General features: G+C 43.3%; 1 protein-coding gene across 1 annotated transcript in view; it reads left to right on the forward strand.

Moving 5' to 3' along the window:
• LOC311138380 (myoD family inhibitor-like) overlaps window positions 1-22189 on the forward strand; it is a gene marked incomplete at both ends in the record, with an annotated part of 39024 nt that overhangs the window by 7490 nt on the left and 9345 nt on the right. The window contains one exon of the mRNA XM_084173048.1: window positions 20913-21050. Coding sequence (XP_084029174.1) covers window positions 20913-21050 — 138 coding nt within the window. The remainder of the gene's footprint in view (window positions 1-20912; window positions 21051-22189) is intronic.

A 22189-nucleotide genomic window follows, 5' to 3' on the forward strand; every position in this document is an offset into this window, starting at 1 on the left:
GAGTTGTACGAGAAATGCAAGGCACAAGTTGAAACAGAGCTGTCACAAGTGGAATATTATACAGCAACAACGGACTTGTGGTCCAGCCGGACAACGGAGCCCTACATAAGTCTGACGTACACTTTATTAATGAGGACTTCCACCTGAAAAGTCGCAGTTTGCAAACTGCATTTTTCCCAGAGGATCATACATACATCCTGTATTTTTTCATATCACAATATATATCGCAGAAAAACAAAATATCACAATGTCAGTTATTTCCAATATCGTGCAACCCTAGAACAGAGATACAGATGTTTGGATAATGATCTGTGCTCACTCACTCCCTGAGCTTGAATGATGACAGGACTTATCATGGGCACTGGCTATAGTGTAGAGCCACTTCAGAGGTGCATTAGTAAAGGCTGTATGACAGGGACAGAGGATTTAGGGAGTTTTAAAGACTCCAGGTAAAGCCTCAGTGACTCTTTTCTCTTACCACACTCTCTCTCTCTGTCAAGTGCTAATACCAGGCTCCAATCCCAGTCTCTTTCATGCTGTGCTCTCTGTCTTCCAGTAAATATAGAACACTCAGATTACGAGAGAGAGAGAGAGATGTGAGGAGAGGAAAGCTGTGGCTAAGATGGCCCGCCAAGGTGAAAGAGTTTAGCCCACTGTAGACTTTAGCTAATGCAAAATACAACTAAACAGTCTCCAGTCTCTTTCTATAGACGGGTTGGTTGACAACGTCACGTAAATTATGTGCGTGCATTGATGGGGCCGGAAGCCGTGTATTGTAATGTTCTGAACGGTCTGTTAACTAGCAACAATGACAAGAAGCTGCGATGTGGGGAATCGTAGGTGGTTCGTTTCAGCTAATTGTATCTTGTTCTTAAAACCATGTCTTATTTTGAGGTGTTTTGACTGATTTCATGTCAATGCTAATATGGCAAAACATTTGCTAGCTAGCTAACCAACAACTGTAATGATGTATTTGAGAGACAACAAGTACTCATTGTGCGAATGTATTTATGTTTTCAATAAACATTTGGAGACAAAATATAGTTTACATGTTGTCAACAATCTAAGCCAACCCCGTCTGTATTGCCCCATAGTTGCGCACACGTCGGTTTTGTTGCTAAACAACCAACCGGTCTAATTTATTTTACCTTTATTTAACTAGGCAAGTCAGTTAAGAACAAATTCTTATTTACAATGACGCCTACACCGGCCAAACCCGGACGACGCTGGGCCAATTGTACGCCGCCCTATGGGACTCCCAATCACGGCCGGTTGTGATGCAGCCTGGAAACGAAGCAGGGGGTCTGTAGTGACGCCGCAAGCACTGAGATGCAGTGCCTTAGACCGCTGTGCCACTCGGGAGCCCACTCGGGAGTGACGTGTTACATTTGGCCGAAGGGGAGAGAGCCGCTATTACTCTGACACCATGAGGGGTCTATAGATCCCTCATGGTGTCAGAATAATAGTGTCACTCTCCCCTTCGGCCAAATGTAACATGTCACAGAGTTTGCTAGCTCATTATAACAGCTCATATGCTGATGTTTCTATCATCCGTATCTTCCAGCTGTATTGTGATAAGGTGACCTTCCTGTGTATAGCCCCTCATAGGTGTAGTTTATAACGCCGTTTTGGGGGGAGAGCTTTAACCTTCAGACGACACAGCAGGAACTTACAGTTGACGTCGGAAGTTTACATGCACTTAGGTTGCAGTCATTTTTCAACCACTCCACAAATTTCTTGTTAACAAACTATAGTTTTGGCAAGTCGGTTAGGACATCTACCACGTTCATCTGTACAAACAATAATACGCAAGTATAAACACCACAGGACCACGCAGCCGTCATACCGCTCAGGAAGGAGACGCGTTCTGTCTCCTAGAGATGAACGCACTTTGGTGCGAAAAGTGCAAATCAATCCCAGAACCACAGCAAAGGACCTTGTGAAGATTCTGTCGGAAACCAGTACAAAAGTATCTATATCCACAGTAAAATGAGTCCTATATCGACATAACCTGAAAGGCCGCTCAGCAAGGAAGAAGCCACTGCTCCAAAACCGCCATAAAAAAGCCAGACTACGGTTTGCAACTGCACATGGGGACAAAGGTTGTACTTTTTGGAGAAATGTCCTCTGGTCTGATGAAACAAAAATAGAACTGTTTGGCCATAATGAACATCGTTATGTTTGGAGGAAAAAGGGTGTCGCTTGGAAGCCGAATAACACCATCCCAAACGTGAAGCATGGGGTGGCAGCATCATGCTGTGGGGGTGCTTTGCTGCAGAAGGGACTGGTGCCCTTCACAAAATAGATGGCATCATGAGGAAGGAAAATTATGTGTATATATTGAAGCAACATCTCAAGACATCAGTCAGGAAGTTAAAGCTTGGTCGCAAAGCGGTTTCCAAATGGACAATGACCCCAAGCATACTTCCAAAGTTGTGTCAAAATGGCTTAAGGACAACAAAGCCCTGACCTCAATCCTATAGAAAATTAGTGGGCAGAACTGAAAAAGCGTGTGTGAGCAAGTAGGCCTAAAAACCTGACTCAGTTACACCAGCTCTGTCAGGAGGAATGGGCCAAAATTCACCCAACTTATTGTGGGAAGCTTGTGGAAGGCTACCCGAAATGTTTGACCCAAGTTAAACAATGTAAAGGAAATGCTACCAAATACTAATTGAGTGTATGTAAACTTCTGACCCACTGGGAATGTGATGAAAGAAATAAAAGCTGAAATAAATAATTATCTCTACTATTATTCTGACATTTCACATTCTTAAAATAAAGTGGTGATCCTAACTGACCTAAAACAGGGAATTTTTACTAGGATTAAATGTCAGGAATTGTGAAAAACTGAGTTTAAATGTATTTGGCTAAGGTGTATGTAAACTTCCGACTTCAACTGTATAGATAGGCATTGTCTTTCCTTATTGGAATGCAGCCTTAGAGGAACTCCATATATGGGCACAGACTGTCAAATTGGAATGTGGTGCTGAAGCAGGAACTCCATATATGGGCCCAGACACCCATATTGGAATGCGGCCTATTAGCAAGGAACTCCATACAGTATATGGACATAGAGCCATGACCATGCCAATTTGCTTTAGAGAACGACCAATATGGATTTTTTAGGGCTGATGTGGATACAGATTTTTGGGGGTCCATATTTTGGATGGCCAATATTTTATGCCGTTATTCAATATCATTAAATTTGAAAATGTTGATGACAAAATTTCCCGCCATGTATGCATAAATGAATATATTTTAAAATCAAACAATAAATCTGACTTTGTTTTTACCAATCTAACAACATAAGTTTCTAAGTTTATTCGCCACGTGCACAGGATACAACAGGTGTAAAACAGTACAGGGAAATTCTTACCTTGAGAGCTCTTTCGCAGCAATGCATTAATAATTAAGATAATAATAGAAAATATAATAAAATAAAAGCACACAATAATTACGATGTAAGTTAAAACATAACAACATAATGGTAATGATTGTATTTGAATGGTAAATCTCTGCATAAATAAAGCAGCCAGGTCACCCGTGATACAAGTCAGTATTCGACTCCATCCATGTCTGAGGATGTCGGGAGATGATGTGGAAACTGGCCACTAGGGGCAACAGTGGGCGCTGTTACGGTTTTGCTAGGGCGTTGCGGACAGGGATGGTGGATTGCAAGTTCGAATCCAGCGATAGAAAGTTATTTTTTATATTTTTGTTTTAAGCCTATCCCAAACCTTAACCGTTACCTTAACCATTCGGAGTTAATGCCTAACCTTAAGAATTTTGAGTTAATACCTGAACTTAACCCTAACCTAAAAAATTCAGAGTTAATGCCTAAACTTAACCTTAAAAACTTCAACATTTTACGTTTCGAACAACTTGACGTTTGAGAAACATGGCTGAACTAATTTTGACATGAGACTGTAAGAGCTGGTAGAAATCAAGATGGCATAGACCTACTCACAATACAGGGGAATGCATATTCAATAGGAGTGTGTGCATGCATTGAGGTATTGAGCTTGTTTTGGTTGATTTCAGTGGAATCTATGGTGCTACAGATAACAATCTGTTTCCCTTCCATTTGGGACTTATATTAGCCTATTATATTTGCCTATATTTGCCTCAACAACATTTGCATAGAAGCAGCCTAATCTACATTTTCATAAAAAGCTGTGCTGTCATTTTAAGTCTGTCTCAGACCAGTCACTCTCAAGACACTCCTCTCTTACATGCAACAGTTCGTCAAGAAAGAGAAAGCTAGTAATTTAACCCTGTGAACGTTTTTGGAGACAATCGGCTTGCTATGCGTTATGGTTTGCATATTATAACAAATAAAGTTAGGGTAGTTGAACTGACCTTAGCTTCAGCTGTAAGCTAGCTAGCAAAGTTAGCGTTCTGTGACTGAATGTAACCTATTTTGCAAGCTACCTGGCTAGCTAGCTAGCAAGCTACCGGTATCTTGTTTTATAATGTGCTGTAGCCTGTATATGGACTTCAGGGGTTGGAACCGCAATCATTTTTTCAATAGTTTAGTTCTGAACAGAACCACAATTTTTTTGTTTCGTTCCACTATTCCGACCAGCAAAATAAAGTTCTGAACCGGTTCTAACCCCCAAAAAGTACTGGTTTCTATTGTTCCTTTCTATTTCTTTTTTAACCTGTGAAATCAACTGTTCTTTACATTTTAGCTCATTTAATTACTTCACCAATCAGTGCGACTAGAGCAGGCAAGCTAGTTGTTTACATGCGTGATGGACAGACAAGTGTAGCCTATGTTGTGACTGAAATTTTGCACGTGGCGAGAGAGCGAGAGAGGGTTTAAGAGGAGGATTGAGGCACTGGGCATCTAGTTATGACACGTATTATATGAATTAGTTACACAGAATTATACCTAGGATGAGTGGCTTCTATGGAGGATCTTTGAATGTCCTTTGAGCTAGCTAGCTAACAAGCAGAGTGGCACCAAAATTGAAAATACATCTTACCTTTTTGTAGTTAATATATCCTACGTGAAACGTGATTTTTATTTATTTATTTAACCTTTATTTAACTAGGTAAGTCAGTTAAGAACAAATTCGGCACAGGCAAAGATTTTCAGCTTGCAGGCAGACACTGTAATACGTTTCTGAGTGACAGAGTGAGGGCTTTGCATAGGCGTTTTGTTGTTGGACTAGAAAAAAATGCCTGGAATGTAAAATAACATTACTAACCGGTTCCCATGCTTTTAAAATAACGGTTCTGAGGCCTCCCGAGTGGTGCAGGGGTCTAAGGCACTGCATCGCAGTGCTTGAGGTGTCACTACAGCCCAGGGTTCGATCCCAGGCTGTGTCACAGCCGGCTGTGACCGTGAGACCCATGAGGCGGCGCACAATTGGCCCAGCATCGTCCGGGTTAGGGGAGGGTTTGGCCGTCTGGGATTTCCTTGTCCCATGGCGCTCTAGCGACTCCTTGTGGCGGGCCGGGCACCTGCAAGCTGACCTCGGTCGCCAGTATGGTATTTCCTTCGACACATTGGTGCGGCTGGCTTCTAGGTGAAGCGAACAGTGTATCAAGAAGCAGTGTGGCTTGGCAGGGTCATGTTTCAGAGGACGCATGGCTCTTGACCTTCGCCTCTCCCGAGTCCGTACGGGAGTTGCAGCAAATACCAATTGGATATCACGAAATTGGGGAGAAAAAGGGGTAAAAAAAATTAAATAAACTATTCTGTTCCAGAACAGTAGGGATCACTGGTCCTTGAAAAATGTTATTCTATTACAGTTTTCGGTTCTGTTCCTTGAACCGGTTCCAACCCCTGATGTACATTGTTTTGCCAAACAGTAAAATAATGAACTCTTTCAATATGTCTACATGCCGTGTGTCATCAATCAAGTGTGCTTAACCTCAAATACAATGGGGAGAACAAGTATTTGATACACTGCCGAATTTGCAGGTTTTCCTACTTACAAAGCATGTAGAGGTCTGTAATTTTTATCATAGGTACACTTCAACTGTGAGAGACGGAATCTAAATCCAGAAAATCACATTGTATGATTTTTAAGTAAATAATTTGCATTTTATTGCATGACATACAGTGGGGAAAAAATGTATTTAGTCAGCCACCAATTGTGCAAGTTCTCCCACTTAAAAAGATGAGAGAGGCCTGTAATTTTCATCATAGGTACACGTCAACTATGACAGACAAAATGAGAAAAAAAAATCCAGAAAATCACATTGTAGGATTTTTAATTAATTTATTTGCAAATTATGGTGGAAAATAAGTATTTGGTCAATAACAAAAGTTTCTCAATACTTTGTTATATACCCTTTGTTGGCAATGACACAGGTCAAACGTTTTCTGTAAGTCTTCACAAGGTTTTCACACACTGTTGCTGGTATTTTGGCCCATTCCTCCATGCAGATCTCCTCTAGAGCAGTGATTTTTTGGGGCTCTCGCTGGGCAACACAGACTTTCAACTCCCTCCAAAGATTTTCTATGGGGTTGAGATCTGGAGACTGGCTAGGCCACTCCAGGACCTTGAAATGCTTATTACGAAGCCACTCCTTCGTTGCCCGGGTGGTGTGTTTGGGATCATTGTCATGCTGAAAGACCCAGCCACGTTTCATCTTCAATGCCCTTGCTGATGGAAGGAGGTTTTCACTCAAAATCTCACGATACATGGCCCCATTCATTCTTTCCTTTACACGGATCAGTCGTCCTGGTCCCTTTGCAGAAAAACAGCCCCAAAGCATGATGTTTCCACCCCCATGCTTCACAGTAAGTATGGTGTTCTTTGGATGCAACTCAGCATTCTTTGTCCTCCAAACACGACGAGTTGAGTTTTTACCAAAAAGTTCTATTTTGGTTTCATCTGACCATATGACATTCTCCCAATCCTCTTCTGGATCATCCAAATGCACTCTAGCAAACTTCAGACGGGCCTGGACATGTACTGGCTTAAGCAGGGGGACATGTCTTGCACTGCAGGATTTGAGTCCCTGGCGGCGTAGTGTGTTACTGATGGTAGGCTTTGTTACTTTGGTCCCAGCTCTCTGCAGGTCATTCACTAGGTCCCACCGTATGGTTCTGGGATTTTTGCTCACCGTTCTTGTGATCATTTTGACCCCACGGGGTGAGATCTTGCGTGGAGCCCCAGATCGAGGGAGATTATCAGTGGTCTTGTATGTCTTCCATTTCCTAATAATTGCTCCCACAGTTGATTTCTTCAAACCAAGCTGCTTACCTATTGCAGATTCAGTCTTCCCAGCCTGGTGCAGGTCTACAATTTTGTTTCTGGTGTCCTTTGACAGCTCTTTGGTCTTGGCCATAGTGGAGTTTGGAGTGTGACTGTTTGAGGTTGTGGACAGGTGTCTTTTATACTGATAACAAGTTCAAACAGGTGCCATTAATACAGGTAACGAGTGGAGGACAGAGGAGCCTCTTAAAGAAGAAGTTACAGGTCTGTGAGAGCCAGAAATCTTGCTTGTTTGTAGGTGACCAAATACTTATTTTCCACCCTAATTTGCAAATAAATTCATAAAAAATCCTACAATGTGATTTTCTGGATTTTTTTTCCACAATTTGTCTGTCATAGTTGACGTGTACCTATGATGAAAATGACAGGCCTCTCTCATCTTTTAAGTGGGAGAACTTGCACAATTGGTGGCTGACTAAATACTTTTTTCCCCCACTGTAAGTATTTGATCACCTACCAACCAGTAAGAATTCCGGCTCTCACAGACCTGTTAGTTTTTCTTTAAGAAGCCCTCCTGTTCTCCACTCATTACCTGTATTAACTGCACCTGTTTGAACTTGTTACCTGTATAAAAGACACCTGTCCACACACTCAATCAAACAGACACCAACCTTTCCACAATGGCCAACACCAGAGAGCTGTGTAAGGACATCAGGGATAAAATTGTAGACCTGTACAACGCTGGGATGGGCTACAGGACAATAGGCAAGCAGCTTGGTGAGAAGGCAACAACTGTTGGCGCAATTATTAGAAAATGGAAGAAGTTCAAGATGACGGTCAATCACCCTCGGTCTGGGGCTCCATGCAAGATCTCACCTCGTGGGGCATCAATGATCATGAGGAAGGTGAGGGATCAGCCCAGAACTACATGGCAGGATCTGGTCAATGACCTGAATAGAGCTGGGACCACAGTCTCAAAGAAAACCATTAGTAACACACTACGCCGTCATGGATTAAAATCCTGCAGCGCACGCAAGTTCCCCCTGCTCAAACCAGCGCATGTCCAGGCCCGTCTGAAGTTTGCCAATGACCATCTGGATAATCCAGAGGAGGAATGGGAGAAGGTCATGTGGTCTGATGAGACAAAAATTGAGCTTTTTGGTCTAAACTCCACTCGCCGTGTTTGGAGGAAGAAGAAGGATGAGTACAACCACCCCAAGAACACCATCCCAACCGTGAAGCATGGAGGTGGAAACATCATTCTTTGGGGATGCTTTTCTGCAAAGGGGACAGGACCGTATTGAGGGGAGGATGGATGGGGCCATGTATCGCGAGATCTTGGCCAACAACCTCCTTCCCTCAGTAAGAGCATTGAAGATGGGTCGTGGCTGGGTCTTCCAGCATGACAACGACCCAAAACACACAGCCAGGGCAACTAAGGAGTGGCTCCGTAAGAAGCATCTCAAGGTCCTGGAGTGGCCTAGCCAGTCTCCAGACCTGAACCCAATAGAAAATCTTTGGAGGGAGCTGAAAGTCTGTATTGCCCAGAGACAGCCCCGAAACCTGAAGGATCTGGAGAAGATCTGTATGGAGGAGTGGGCCAAAATCCCTGCTGCAGTGTGTGCAAACCTGGTCAAGACCTACAGGAAACGTATGATCTCTGTAATTGCAAACAAAGGTTTCTGTACCAAATATTAAGTTCTGCTTTTCCGATGTATCAAATACTTATGTCATGCAATAAAATGCAAATGAATTACTTAAAAATCATACAATGTGATTTTCTGGATTTTTGTTTTAGATTCCGTCTCTCACAGTTGAAGTGTACCTATGATGAAATTACAGACCTCTACATGCTTTGTAAGTAGTAAAACATGCAAAATCGGCAGTGTATCAAATACTTGTTCTCCCCACTGTATATCCAGCATGAGTGGGTAGCTAACAAGATGCAGTCCAGACATATTTTCCTCACTGGTTTGCAACAGTTTGACACAAGGGACAAGTGTGCTCGTGCTACATAGGGGACATCGGCAGGTAACCGAGTGGCGCAGTGGTCTAAGGCACTGCATCGCAGTGCTAGCTGTGCCACTAGAGATCCTGGTTCAAGTCCAGGCTCTGTCGCAGCCGGCCACGACCGGGAGACCCATGGGCAGCGCACAATTGGTCCAGCGTCGTCCAAGGTAGGGGAGGGTTTGGCCGGCAGGGATGTGGGTTCGTTTCCCACGGGGGGCCAGTATGAAAAAAACGTTTTTAAAAATTGGTATGCATTCACTAACTGTAAGTCGCTCTGGATAAGAGCGTCTGCTAAATGACTAAAATGTAATGTAAATCGGCTGCGCCGATAGTCAAGGAAAGGCTAATATCGGCAAAATATATCGGCCCAACCGATTTTATAGGTCATTCTCTAATTTGCTCACCTGCATCCAATCACTCTTGATTAATCAACCACCCTCATAGTATTTAAATGGCATCAATCTTCAGTCCTTTGCTTAACAAACAGTCCGTACTTCAAGTTTGTCCTGATGCAATGACCCATCACCAGCCTGTCCTCCTACCCATCGAGTCAAAAATAATATCCCGATATGTACACTACCAGTCAAAAGTTTGGACACACCAACTCATTCAAGGGTTTTGATTTATTTTTACTATTTTCTACATTGTAGAATAATAGTGAAGACATCAAAACTATGAAATAACACATCGAATCATGTAGTAACCAAAAAAGTGTTAAACTAATCAAAATATATTTTATATTTGAGATTCTTCCAATAGCCACCCTTTGCCTTGATGACAGCTTTGCACACTCTTGGCATTCTCTCAACCAGCTTCATGAGGTAGTCACCTGGAATGCATTTCAATTAACAGGTGTGCCTTCTTAAAAGTTAATTTGTGGAATTTCTTTCCTTCTTAATGCGTTTGAGCCAATCAGTTGTGTTGTGACAAGGTAGGGGGGTATACAGAAGATAGCCCTATTTGGTAAAAAACCAAGTCCATATTATGGCAAGAACAGCTCAAATAAGCAAAGAGAAACGACAGTCCATCATTACTTTAAGACATGAAGGTCAGTCAAGAACTTTGAAAGTTTCTTGAAGTGCAGTCGCAAAAACTATCATGCACTATGATGAAACTGGCTCTCATGAGGACCGCCACAGGAATGGAAGATTAAGTTCATTAGAGTTACCAGCCACAGAAATTGCAGTTTGTGTTCAAGTCACAGACACATCTCAACATCAACTGTTCAGAGGGGACTGTGTGAATCGGGCCTTCATGGTCAAATTGCTGCAAAGAAACCACTACTAAAGGACACCAATAAGAAGAAGAGAGCTGCTTGGGCCAAGAAACACGAGCAATGGACATTAGACCGGTGGAAATTTGAGAGTCCAAATTTGAGATTTTTGGTTCCAACCGCCTTGTCTTTGTGAGACGCGGTGTGGGTGAACGGATGATCTCCACATGTGTATTTCCCACCGTAAGCATGGAGGAGGTGTTATGGTGTGGGGGTGCTTTGCTGGTGATTTATTTTGAATTCAAGGCACACTTAACCAGCATGGCTACCACAGCATTTTGCAGCGATACGCCATCCCATCTGGTTTGGGCTTAGTGGGACTATCATTTTTTTTTTCAACAGGACAATGACCCAACACACCTCCAGGCTGTGTAAGGGCTATTTGACCAAGAAGGAGAGTGCTGGAGTGCTGCATCAGATGACCTGGCCTCCACAATCCCCCGACCTCAAACCAATTGAGATAGTTTGGGATGAGTAGGACGGCAGAGTGAAGGAAAAGCAGCCAACAAGTGCTCAGCATATGTGGGAACTCCTTCAAGACTTTTGGAAAAGCATTCCAGGTGAAGCTGGTTGAGAGAATGCCAAGAGTGTGCAAAGCTGTCCTCAAGGCAAAGGGTGGCTATTTGAAGAATCTCAAATATATTTTGATTTGTTTAACACTTTTTTGGTTACTAAATGATTCCATGTGTTATTTCCTAGTTTTGATGTCTTCACTATTATTCTACAATGAATACAATTTTAAAAATAAAGCTAAACCCTTGAATGCGTAGGTGTCCAAACATTTGACTGGTACTGTATCTGTATAGATAATTTTTCCCCATCACTAATGCACGCACTCACACTCACACAGACACACACACACACACACACAGACAGACAAAGACACACACACACACATACACATTCACACACCAACAAACTCACCAACATGTGTGTATACACAGCCAGCTCCAGCATTGCTTGATTACTTTGGTCTGATTTGAATTAGAGACTCATCATTCTTAGATCTCGGAAATCGCTCCACAGTTTGGTGGTTTGGGGGTTTGGCATGAGTGCCGGCATAGAATTGGCTCTAGTCACATTTGATATTGGGTTCAGATTTATTTTGGTCCAATGGTGGTTGTTTACTAAGGGCAGACAAGGGTTTGGCGGCACAATCCTCTTGGTTTGGTGTTTAACCCTCACATGTCTATTACAAACCATAAGAACTGTGCAAGTTACAGGATAGATAGAAAGAACGATAGAACAAGAGATTGAACGATAGATAGAATGATAGATATACTGAACAAACATATAAATGCAACATGCAACAATTTCAACGATTTTACTGAGATACAGTTCATATAAGGAAATCAGTCAATTGAAATAAAATCATTAGGCCCTAATCTTTGGATTTCACATGACTGGGCAGGGGCGCAGCCATGGGGGGCCTGGGAGGGCATAGGCCTACCCACTTGGAAGCCAGGCCAACCCACTGGGGAGCCAGGCCCAGCCAATCAGAATGATTTATTACAGACAGAAATACACCTCAATTTCATCAGCTGTTCGGGTGGGAGGTCCTGGGCTGGCGTGGTTACACGTTGTCTGTGGTTGTGAGGCCGGTTGGACGTACTGCCAAATCCTCTAAAATGACGTTGGATGTGGCTTATGCTAGAGAAATGAACATTACATTCTCTGGCAACAGCTCTGGGGGACATTCCTGCAGTCAGCATGCCAATTGCACGCTCCCTCACAACTTGAGACATCTGTGGCATTGTGTTGTGAGACAAAACTGCATATTTTAGAGTGGCCTTTATTGTCACCAGCACAAGGTGCACCTGTATAATGATCATGCTGTTTAATCAGCTTCTTGATATTCCACACCTGTCAGGTGGATGGATTATCTTGGCAAAAGAGAAATGCTTACTAACAGAGATGTAAACAAATGTGTGTGCAAAATTTGAGCGAAATACGCTTTTTGTGCATATGGAACATTTCTGGCATCTTTTATTTCAGCTCATGAACCGTGGGACCAACACTTTACATGTTGCGTTTATATTTTTGTTCAGTATAGATTGACTGATTGATAGGTAGTAAGACAGAAAGAATGATACAACAATAGATTGAGCAATAGATGCCCGTGATTTTCACACACACATACCTCAGAACCACACACACACAGAGAACAGTCGGTGTATTGACGGCGGCTCCTCTGGCTAGTGCTTTTATATCTGGTTCAGGCTCTGATTGACTATAATGGAAGCAACATGGCGGCCACTGCCTTTGAAATGTCTTCCACGTGGGGAGGAGAGACACAGGGAGTGTGTGTGTGTGTGTGTGTGTGTGTATGAGGCAGTGTGTGAGCGGGGGGAGTAGAGGAAGCATTTCCCCTCTTCTATGATCCTGCTTACATCCAGGTCAACACTCGCAGTGAGAACACACACACACACACAGACAGACAGAGTTTATTCATCAGAGCAAGACCGCTTTTCCTGTTTACCCTAGCATGTTGTTTTGATGGCTTTGATATTTTCCATTAGAGATGAAGAGTATGTTAATATTAATAATAATGATGATCATACGTTTTTCTGTGTAAACATCTATACTTCTACAATGTTGTTTGATGGTTTTTGATGTCTCAACAGTCAAATATGGATTTTAGATGAGTGTGTTGGATTTTGCTCACTAAAATAAAGAGGAAAGAACAGTGCAGGCATTCTCACCTTGAAAATGGCTACGGTGTTTTAGTTCACGTGTACTGTTTGTAAGAAGCTTTTTTTAGCAAAGTTAACACACAACGGGAGTGTCGTGATACGTTTGTTTTTGCAACAACACAGTTGAAGAATATACTGCAACCTGTGGTTATGGACAAAGGCACCAATCTTTTCCGTAAAAGAAGACGTTTACAGTAGTTTTAAAGATGGCTTTTAAAGTTCTCTCAACAGCAGTTTAAGGGAGTTTTAAATAAGCTGTTAAAGTTTAAAATACAAGCGAGCGCGGCACCTTGGGTTTTTATAAACCACTGAGAAACAACATGCCGTCTGTAGTAGAGCGTCTGCTCAGAACTCTCTCCTGGACCTTCTGGCTGTTTAAAGATACAGCTCTCTGTCCGCTCTACCAACAAACACTTACTCTGAATACCTGTTTTAACAGGATCTGTCTCACTCTATAATGTAGTCCAATGTGTTTTCACCTTCCCTGTGTGTTTCTGATGAGAGTAGGAGTCTTAGGGTCCAGATGGGAGGGAGAGAGAGAGAAAGCAAGAGAAGGGGGGGGGGGGAATCTAAAGACGGAATCTAAAACAAAAATCCAGAATATCACATTGTATGATTTTTAAGTAATTCATTTGCATTTTAATGCATGACATAAGTATTTCATCACCTACCAACCAGTAAGAATTCCGGCTCTCACAGACCTGTTAGTTTTTCTTTAAGAAGCCCCCCTGTTCTCCACTCATTACCTGTATTAACTGCACCTGTTTGAACTCGTTACCTGTATAAAAGACACCTGTCCACACACTCAATCAAACAGACTCCAACCTCTCCACAATAGCCAAGACCAGAGAGCTGTGTAAGGACATCAGGGATAAAATTGTAGACCTGCACAAGGCTGGGATGGGCTACAGGACAATAGGCAAGCAGCTTGGTGAGAAGGCAACAACTGTTGGCGCAATTATTAGAAAATGGAAGAAGTTCAAGATGACGGTCAATCATCCTCGGTCTGGGGCTCCATGCAAGATCTCACCTCATGGGGCATCAATGATCATGAGGAAGGTGAGGGATCAGCCCAGAACTACACGGCAGGACCTGGTCAATGACCTGAAGAGAGCTGGGACCACAGTCTCAAAGAAAACCATTAGTAACACACTACGCCGTCATGGATTAAAATCCTGCAGCGCACACAAGGTCCCCCTGCTCAAGCCAGCGCATGTCCAGGCCCATCTGAAGTTTGCCCATGACCATCTGGATGATCCAGAGGAGGAATGGGAGAAGGTCATGTGGTCTGATGAGACAGAAATAGAGCTTTTTGGTCTAAACTCCACTCGCCGTGTTTGGAGGAAGGAGAAGGATGAGTACAACCCCAAGAACACCATCCCAACCGGAAGCATGGAGGTGGAAACATCATTCTTTGGGGATGCTTTTCTGCAAAGGGGACAGGACGACTGCACTGTATTGAGGGGAGGATGGATGGGGCCATGTATCGCGAGATCTTGGCCAATAACCTCCTTCCCTCAGTAAGAGCATTGAAGATGGGTCGTGGCTGGGTCTTCCAGCATGACAATGACCCGAAACACACAGCCAGGGCAACTAAGGAGTTGCTCCGTAAGAAGCATCTCAAGGTCCTGGAGTGGCCTAGCCAGTCTCCAGACCTGAACCCAATAGAAAATCTTTGGAGGGAGCTGAAAGTCTGTATTGCCCAGCGACAGCCCCGAAACCTGAAGTATCTGGAGAAGATCTGTATGGAGGAGTGGGCCAAAATCCCTGCTGCAGTGTGTGCAAACCTGGTCAAGACCTACAGGAAACATATGATCTCTGTAATTGCAAACAAAGGTTTCCTTCCAAATATTAAGTTCTGCTTTTCTGATGTATCAAATACTTATGTCATGCAATAAAATGCAAATTAATTACTTACAAATCATACAATGTGATTTTCTGGATTTTTGTTTTAGATTCCGTCTCTCACAGTTTAAGTGTACCTATGATAAAAATTACAGACCTCTACATGCTTTGTAAGTAGGAAAACCTGCAAAATCGGCAGTGTATCAAATACTTGTTCTCCCCACTGTATGACAGACAAAATGAGAAAAAAAATCCAGAAAATTACATTGTAGGATTTTTAAGTAATTCATTTGCATTTTAATGCATGACATAAGTATTTCATCACCTACCAACCAGTAAGAATTCCGGCTCTCACAGACCTGTTAGTTTTTTTTTAAGAAGCCCCCCTGTTCTCCACTCATGACACAGGTCAAACGTTTTCTGTAAGTCTTCACAAGGTTTTCACACACTGTTGCTGGTATTTTGGCCCATTCCTCCATGCAGATCTCCTCTAGAGCAGTGATGTTTTGGGGCTGTCACTGGGCAACACGGACTTTCAACTCCCTCCAAAGATTTTCTATGGGGTTGAGATCTGGAGACTGGCTAGGCCACTCCAGGACCTTGAAATGCTTCTTACGAAGCCACTCCTTCGTTGCCCGGGCGGTGTGTTTGGGATCATTGTCATGCTGAAAGACCCAGCCACGTTTCATCTTCAATGCCCTTGCTGATGGAAGGAGGTTTTCGCTCAAAATCTCACGATACATGGCCCCATTCATTCTTTCCTTTACACGGATCAGTCGTCCTGGTCCCTTTGCAGAAAAACAGCCCCAAAGCATGATGTTTCCACCCCCATGCTTCACAGTAGGTATGGTGTTCTTTGGATGCAACTCAGCATTCTTTGTCCTCCAAACACGACGAGTTGAGTTTTTACCAAAAAGTTCTATTTTGGTTTCATCTGACCATATGACATTCTCCCAATCCTCTTCTGGATCATCCAAATGCACTCTAGCAAACTTCAGACGGGCCTGGACATGTACTGGCTTAAGCAGGGGGACACGTCTGGCACTGCAGGATTTGAGTCCCTAGCAGGGTAGTGTGTTACTGATGGTAGGCTTTGTTACTTTGGTCCCTGCTCTCTGCAGGTCATTCACTAGGTCCCCCTGTGTGGTTCTGGGATTTTTGCTCACCGTTCTTGTGATCATTTTGACCCCACGGGGTGAGATCTTGCGTGGAGCCCCAGATCGAGGGAGATTATCAGTGGTCTTGTATGTCTTCCATTTCCTAATAATTGCTCCCACAGTTGATTTCTTCAAACCAAGCTGCTTACCTATTGCAGATTCAGTCTACCCAGCTTGGTGCAGGTCTACAATTTTGTTTCTGGTGTCCTTTGACAGCTCTTTGGTCTTGGCCATAGTGGAGTTTGGAGTGTGACTGTTTGAGGTTGTGGACAGGTGTCTTTTATACTGATAACAAGTTCAAACAGGTGCCATTAATACAGGTAACAAGTGGAGGACAGAGGAGCCTCTTAAAGAAGTTACAGGTCTGTGAGAGGCAGAAATCTTGCTTGTTTGTAGGTGACCAAATACTTATTTTCCACCATAATTTGCAAATAAATTCATTAAAAATCCTACAATGTGATTTTCTGGATTTTTTTTTTTCAATTTGTCTGTCATAGTTGACGTGTACCTATGATGAAAATTACAGGCCTCTCTCATCTTTTTAAGTGGGAGAACTTGCACAATTGGTGGCTGACTAAATACTTTTTTTCCCCACTGTATGTGAGCACTAACAGTGTATGGGGGTGATGAATAGTGAATAGAGCTACATTGGATCAGTTCTGCTGCTGTGTTGTGTTCACTGTTAGCAGGCAGCGTCTGACTGGTTAGGAAAGTCAATGTATACCTACTGGACCACGATGGGAGAGAGAGTGGGAAGGGAGAAGAAGAAAGATAGGGGAAAGATGGAGTGGTAAGATGGAGGGAATAGAGGGAAAGGCGTTGAGGACAGAAGAGTGAGAGAGTGAGAAACAGAAGGGAGAAGGAGGGGAGGAAGAGACAGAAGAGAAGAGGGGGAGAGAGTAGAGTAAATAAACAGGGCTGGGGTGGTTGAGGCCTTCCGCAGGAGGTGTGTGTCTCTGTCTGTCTGTCTGTCTGTCTGTCTCTCTCTCCCCTCTCTCTGATGGCAGATCAAACCCAGCTGGCTCCCATTTGCCCAGGAATGAGTCTGCACCTCTGAGGCCCTCAACCTGTGTGTGTGTAGCCCTGCATAATTACAGCTTCATTATGGACCGCCTGGCTCCAGAAGGCACAAATAAAACATGTATACTCACATGCATTTAATGTAGTACAGTGAGGGAAAAAAGTATTTGATCCCCTTCTGATTTTGTACGTTTGCCCACTGACAAAGACATGATCAGTCTATAATGTTAATGGTAGGTTTATTTTAACAGTGAGAGACAGAATAACAACAACAAAATCCAGAAAGACGCATGTCAAAAATGTTATAAATTGATTTGCATTTTAATGAGGGAAATAAGTATTTGACCCCTCTGCAAAACATGACTTAGTACTTGGTGGCAAAACCCTTGTTGGCAATCACAGAGGTCAGACATTTCTTGTAGTTGGCCACCAGGTTTGCACACATCTCAGGAGGGATTTTGTTCCACTCCTCTTTGCAGATCTTCTCCAAGTCATTAAGGTTTCGAGGCTGATGTTTGGCAACTCGAACCTTCAGCTCCCTCCACAGAGGTTCTATGGGATTAAGGTCTGGAGACTGGCTAGGCCACTCCAGGACCTTAATGTGCTTCTTCTTGAGCCACTCCTTTGTTGCCTTGGCCGTGTGTTTTGGGTCATTGTCATGCTGGAATACCCATCCACGACCCATTTTCAATGCCCTGGCTGAGGGAAGGAGATTCTCACCCAAGATTTGACGGTACATGGCCCCGTCCATCGTCCCTTTGATGCTGTGAAGTTGTCCTGTCCCCTTAGCAGAAAAAGACCCCCAAAGCGTAATGTTTCCACCTCCATGTTTGATGGTGGGGATGGTGTTTTTGGGGTCATAGGCAGCATTCCTCCTCCTCCAAACACGGCGAGTTCAGTTGATGCAAAGGAGCTCGATTTTGGTCTCATCTGACCACACCACTTTCTCCCAGTTCTCCTCTGAATCATTCAGATGTTCATTGGAAAACTTCAGACGGGCCTGTATATGTGCTTTCTTGAGCAGGGGGACCTTGCGGGCGCTGCAGGATTTCAGTCCTTCACGGCGTAGTGTGTTACCAATTGTTTTCTTGGTGACTATGGTCCCAGCTGCCTTGAGATCATTGATAAGATCCTCCCGTGTAGTTCTGGGCTGATTCCTCACCGTTCTCATGATCATTGCAACTCCACGAGGTGAGATCTTGCATGGAGCCCCAGGCCGAGGGAGATTGACAGTTATTTTGTGTTTCTTCCATTTGCGAATAATCGCACCAACTGTTGTCACCTTCTCACCAAGCTGCTTGGCTATGGTCTTGTAGCCCATTCCAGCCTTGTGTAGGTCTACAATCTTGTCCCTGACATCCTTGGAGAGCTTTTTGGTCTTGGCCATGGTGGAGAGTTTGGAATCTGATTGATTGATTGCTTCTGTGGACAGGTGTCTTTTATACAGGTAACAAACTGAGATTAGGAGCACTCCCTTTAAGAGTATGCTCCTAATCTCAGCTCGTTACCTGTATAAAAGACACCCGGGAGCCAGAAATCTTTCTGATTGAGAGGGGGTCAAATACTTATTTCCCTCATTAAAATGCGAATCAATTTATAACATTTTTGACATGCGTTTTTCTGGATTTTGATGTTGTTATTCTGTCTCTCACTGTTCAAATAAACCTACCATTAAAATTATAGACTGATCATTTCTTTGTCAGTGGGCAAACGTACAAAATCAGCAGGGGATGAAATACTTTTTTCCCTCACTGTATATATGTTCTCACATACACAAACACACTGAAGGTTTCACAGGCATACACATACACCCCTAAACAGTCACAAGGGGTTGGATTTTACTGTCTCCAGATGCACACACACACACAAACATCACACACACTCATACACTCCCTCACACAATTATGCTCTCACTCACTCTCTCTTTGAGCCAGCTGAGTAATTCTACAGTCTGTGTTCCATCCAGTGAAAGGCTTGTAGGTTGGAAATGACTAGAAGTAGACGTTCACTGGCAGAAGGGATATGTTCTGTTAGTGGAAACTACAATATGAAAGGGAGTGTATGTGTGTGTGTTTTCGGTCCATGTGTATGTGTGTTATGTGGTAGTCTTAGAGTACATTGGCAACTCTATCAAAGACAAAACAAAGCAGCTACAGTGATAAAATATTGCTGTTTCAGTTGTTCTCAGCAACTTGTCTGAAGGAAGAGGAGACATTCAATAACTTCAGAAGAATTCAAGTGTCACGCTCCTTGATTGAAGGCTCGGACCAAGGTGCAGCGTGGTAGGCGAACATATTAATTTATTAATTGAACACAGACAAAACAACAAAATACACACGAACGTAAAGTTCTGCAGGCTACAAAGAAACCATACAAAAACAAGATCCCACAAACTAAGGTGGGAAAAAGGCTGCCTAAGTATGGTCCCCAATCAGAGACAATGATAGACAGCTGCCTCTGATTGGAAACCATACCCAGCCAACAAAGAAATAGAAAAACTAGAATGCCCACCCAAATCACACCCTGACCTAACCAAATAGAGAATAAAAGGGATATCTAAGGTCAGGGCTTGACATCAAGTTTAACAGTTTATAGCTTTTTTAAGTAGCCTACATAAAGGCTTTGTGAATGTGTATTTCTCTCCTCTCGCTCTCTCTCTCTGTTACCTCCAGATGAATGTGTGTCCTGTCCCAGTCTCTTTTCTCTCGCTCTCTCTCTCTGTTACCTTCAGATGAATGTGTGTGTCCTGTCTAATGTTCCCTCAAATGTTTTTCATCACTGAGCAAATTTCAGGTCTGCTGAGCACAAACTTGAACATTGTGAAAATTCTGTGCAACTTCCAGCACGTGTTTACTGTGAACACTGAGGCTGTAGCCGCTTTAAATGAGTTTTAACAGTGGTCAAGTAGGCTACTGTGGCTATTTGATCATAATGTAGGCCTACCAGAGTGGCCTACCATCAAAAACAATGGAGAAAATGCATCCCATAACATTTTAACATGGAAATAGCTGTTCCATCGTTCAACCTACAGTAGCAGCCAATGTGTGGTGTTCAATGTAGGCCTACATTCCATGAGACTTTTTAAAAAAACATGCAGGGCTTGACATTAACCTGTTTATCCACTTGTCCTTCAGACAAGGAGGTGACTGAAAATGTTGTTGTGTTGTTTGATGGTTTGACGCAAGAAACCACTTTACAAAATAAAATGCATTATTATTCCCATACCGTTATTACAGAGAATCAGACTAATTATGCTACCCTCTGCCTATTGGCTACTTAGCTTATTCAAGCCTGTCTCAAAATACAACACTGCCCCCTTTAAGACAAAAAAAAAGCTATTTAACTGACTGGCTGTTCAAAGATGTCGAGAAATGCACACGTTTTGTGCTCTTGTAGGAAGCAATCACTCCCCCATTGCTGACTACAAATTATCTATAACTGGGCTAATAACTCACTAACTAGCAACGGATATTAACAAATGTACGGTATGTTGCATTAAAAGTGGCTAATATTGCATTGATTTGATCACAATTCCCACAGTAAAGGGAAATGTTGATAGTGTTAACTAACGGGGAAAAGTCTAGAAAGTTGAGTGATGTTCAATCTCGTGCTTCTCTGCGCGCTGATATTTCTTCTGTGTGGCAGTCTGAGGAGAGCTGCGCGCCCGTGCAGCTTAGAGGGAACATTGGTCCTGTCCCTCTGTCTCAGTCTCTCCTCGCTCTCTCTCTGTTACCTCCAGATTTGGACAGGAGCATGGAGCCCCTCATCGAGAGGCCAAAGGTCAAACCAGATGGGTTGCTAGGAGACACGGAGAACGGCAACAACAACAACAGTCTCTCACAGCCGGACCTGACGGCACCTAGCAAGAGCATTACCTGTGAGTCACACACACACACCATATGCACACACACACACACACACACACACACCACACGCACCTACCTACACAAGCATACGCACACAAATGTACACACACACGTCTGTCTGCACGTATACACATGAGTACACACTCACACATACACACACACACAAACGTATGTCCGCACATAGGCACATGCGTACACACTGTTTCACACACACACACCATAAATGGCTCTGAATGTTTGGTTTCCATTACTGAGCCTCGGTGTTGTGAGTCACACCGTCTTGACCCTGAATGAACAGAAATAGGTCAGATACACACTCACGCCTCTGAATTGAATTGTCAACAGAGGGAATTAAGTGGGATAGTTTCCGAATTGCTAAAGCACACGTCTACACGCACCACGTCACATGCTACGGCCAAATGAAACACCTCTCCTCTCCTCCATTTGACTATTTTCTCTCTGTTTGGTGGTAACTGTGATTGTTGGGAGTTGCTATGACTACTGTATCTAGGTGACTCTGGCTGTATAGTTTTTGGCCATGTCCGTCTCTCCCCCTTATTCTCTTGGGCATCTTTATGATGTATGAAACAGAATTATCGTCATAGTTAATGTGAAATATAGACCATTACCTGGGCTTACAGTTTATTGTCAGACCTTTTGGATTATGGGGGTCACAATTCAAGGCCTGGTTCTGGCAAGAAACACTGGTTTGTTTCATTGATGGATCACAAGAAGTCCAACCGGTAAAGGTGGATCACAGAGCTGAACAAATGTTCTTCACTGACCCCTTGACACCATATGGTCCCCAATACAGTACTGCCTTCACTTCCTGCTGGAAAAGCAGCCCTGGCATCAACAACATACACATACTGTACACAAACATACTGACACACACATACATTCCTGTCTCCCCCCTAAATCCCTAACCACACACACATAATCCCACTGTAGTCCGGCCAGGGGTCCTCTGCTCCATCTCAGTGCGTAAGGGAAAAGCAACGTGAGCCACTTCCTGACGGTTACTGAGTTACCGCAAAGTAATTCCAGGAGCTGTAATGATGGTGTGTTTGAGAGGCTGTGTCAGAGAGAGAGATTGGGTAATACTAGGAGAGGGACTGGGTTTAGGGTTATGGGGGAATTGGGCCAGGTA

Source organism: Coregonus lavaretus (genome assembly GCF_964263955.1).
Source record: "Coregonus lavaretus genome assembly, chromosome: 12".
NCBI lineage: Eukaryota > Metazoa > Chordata > Actinopteri > Salmoniformes > Salmonidae > Coregonus > Coregonus lavaretus.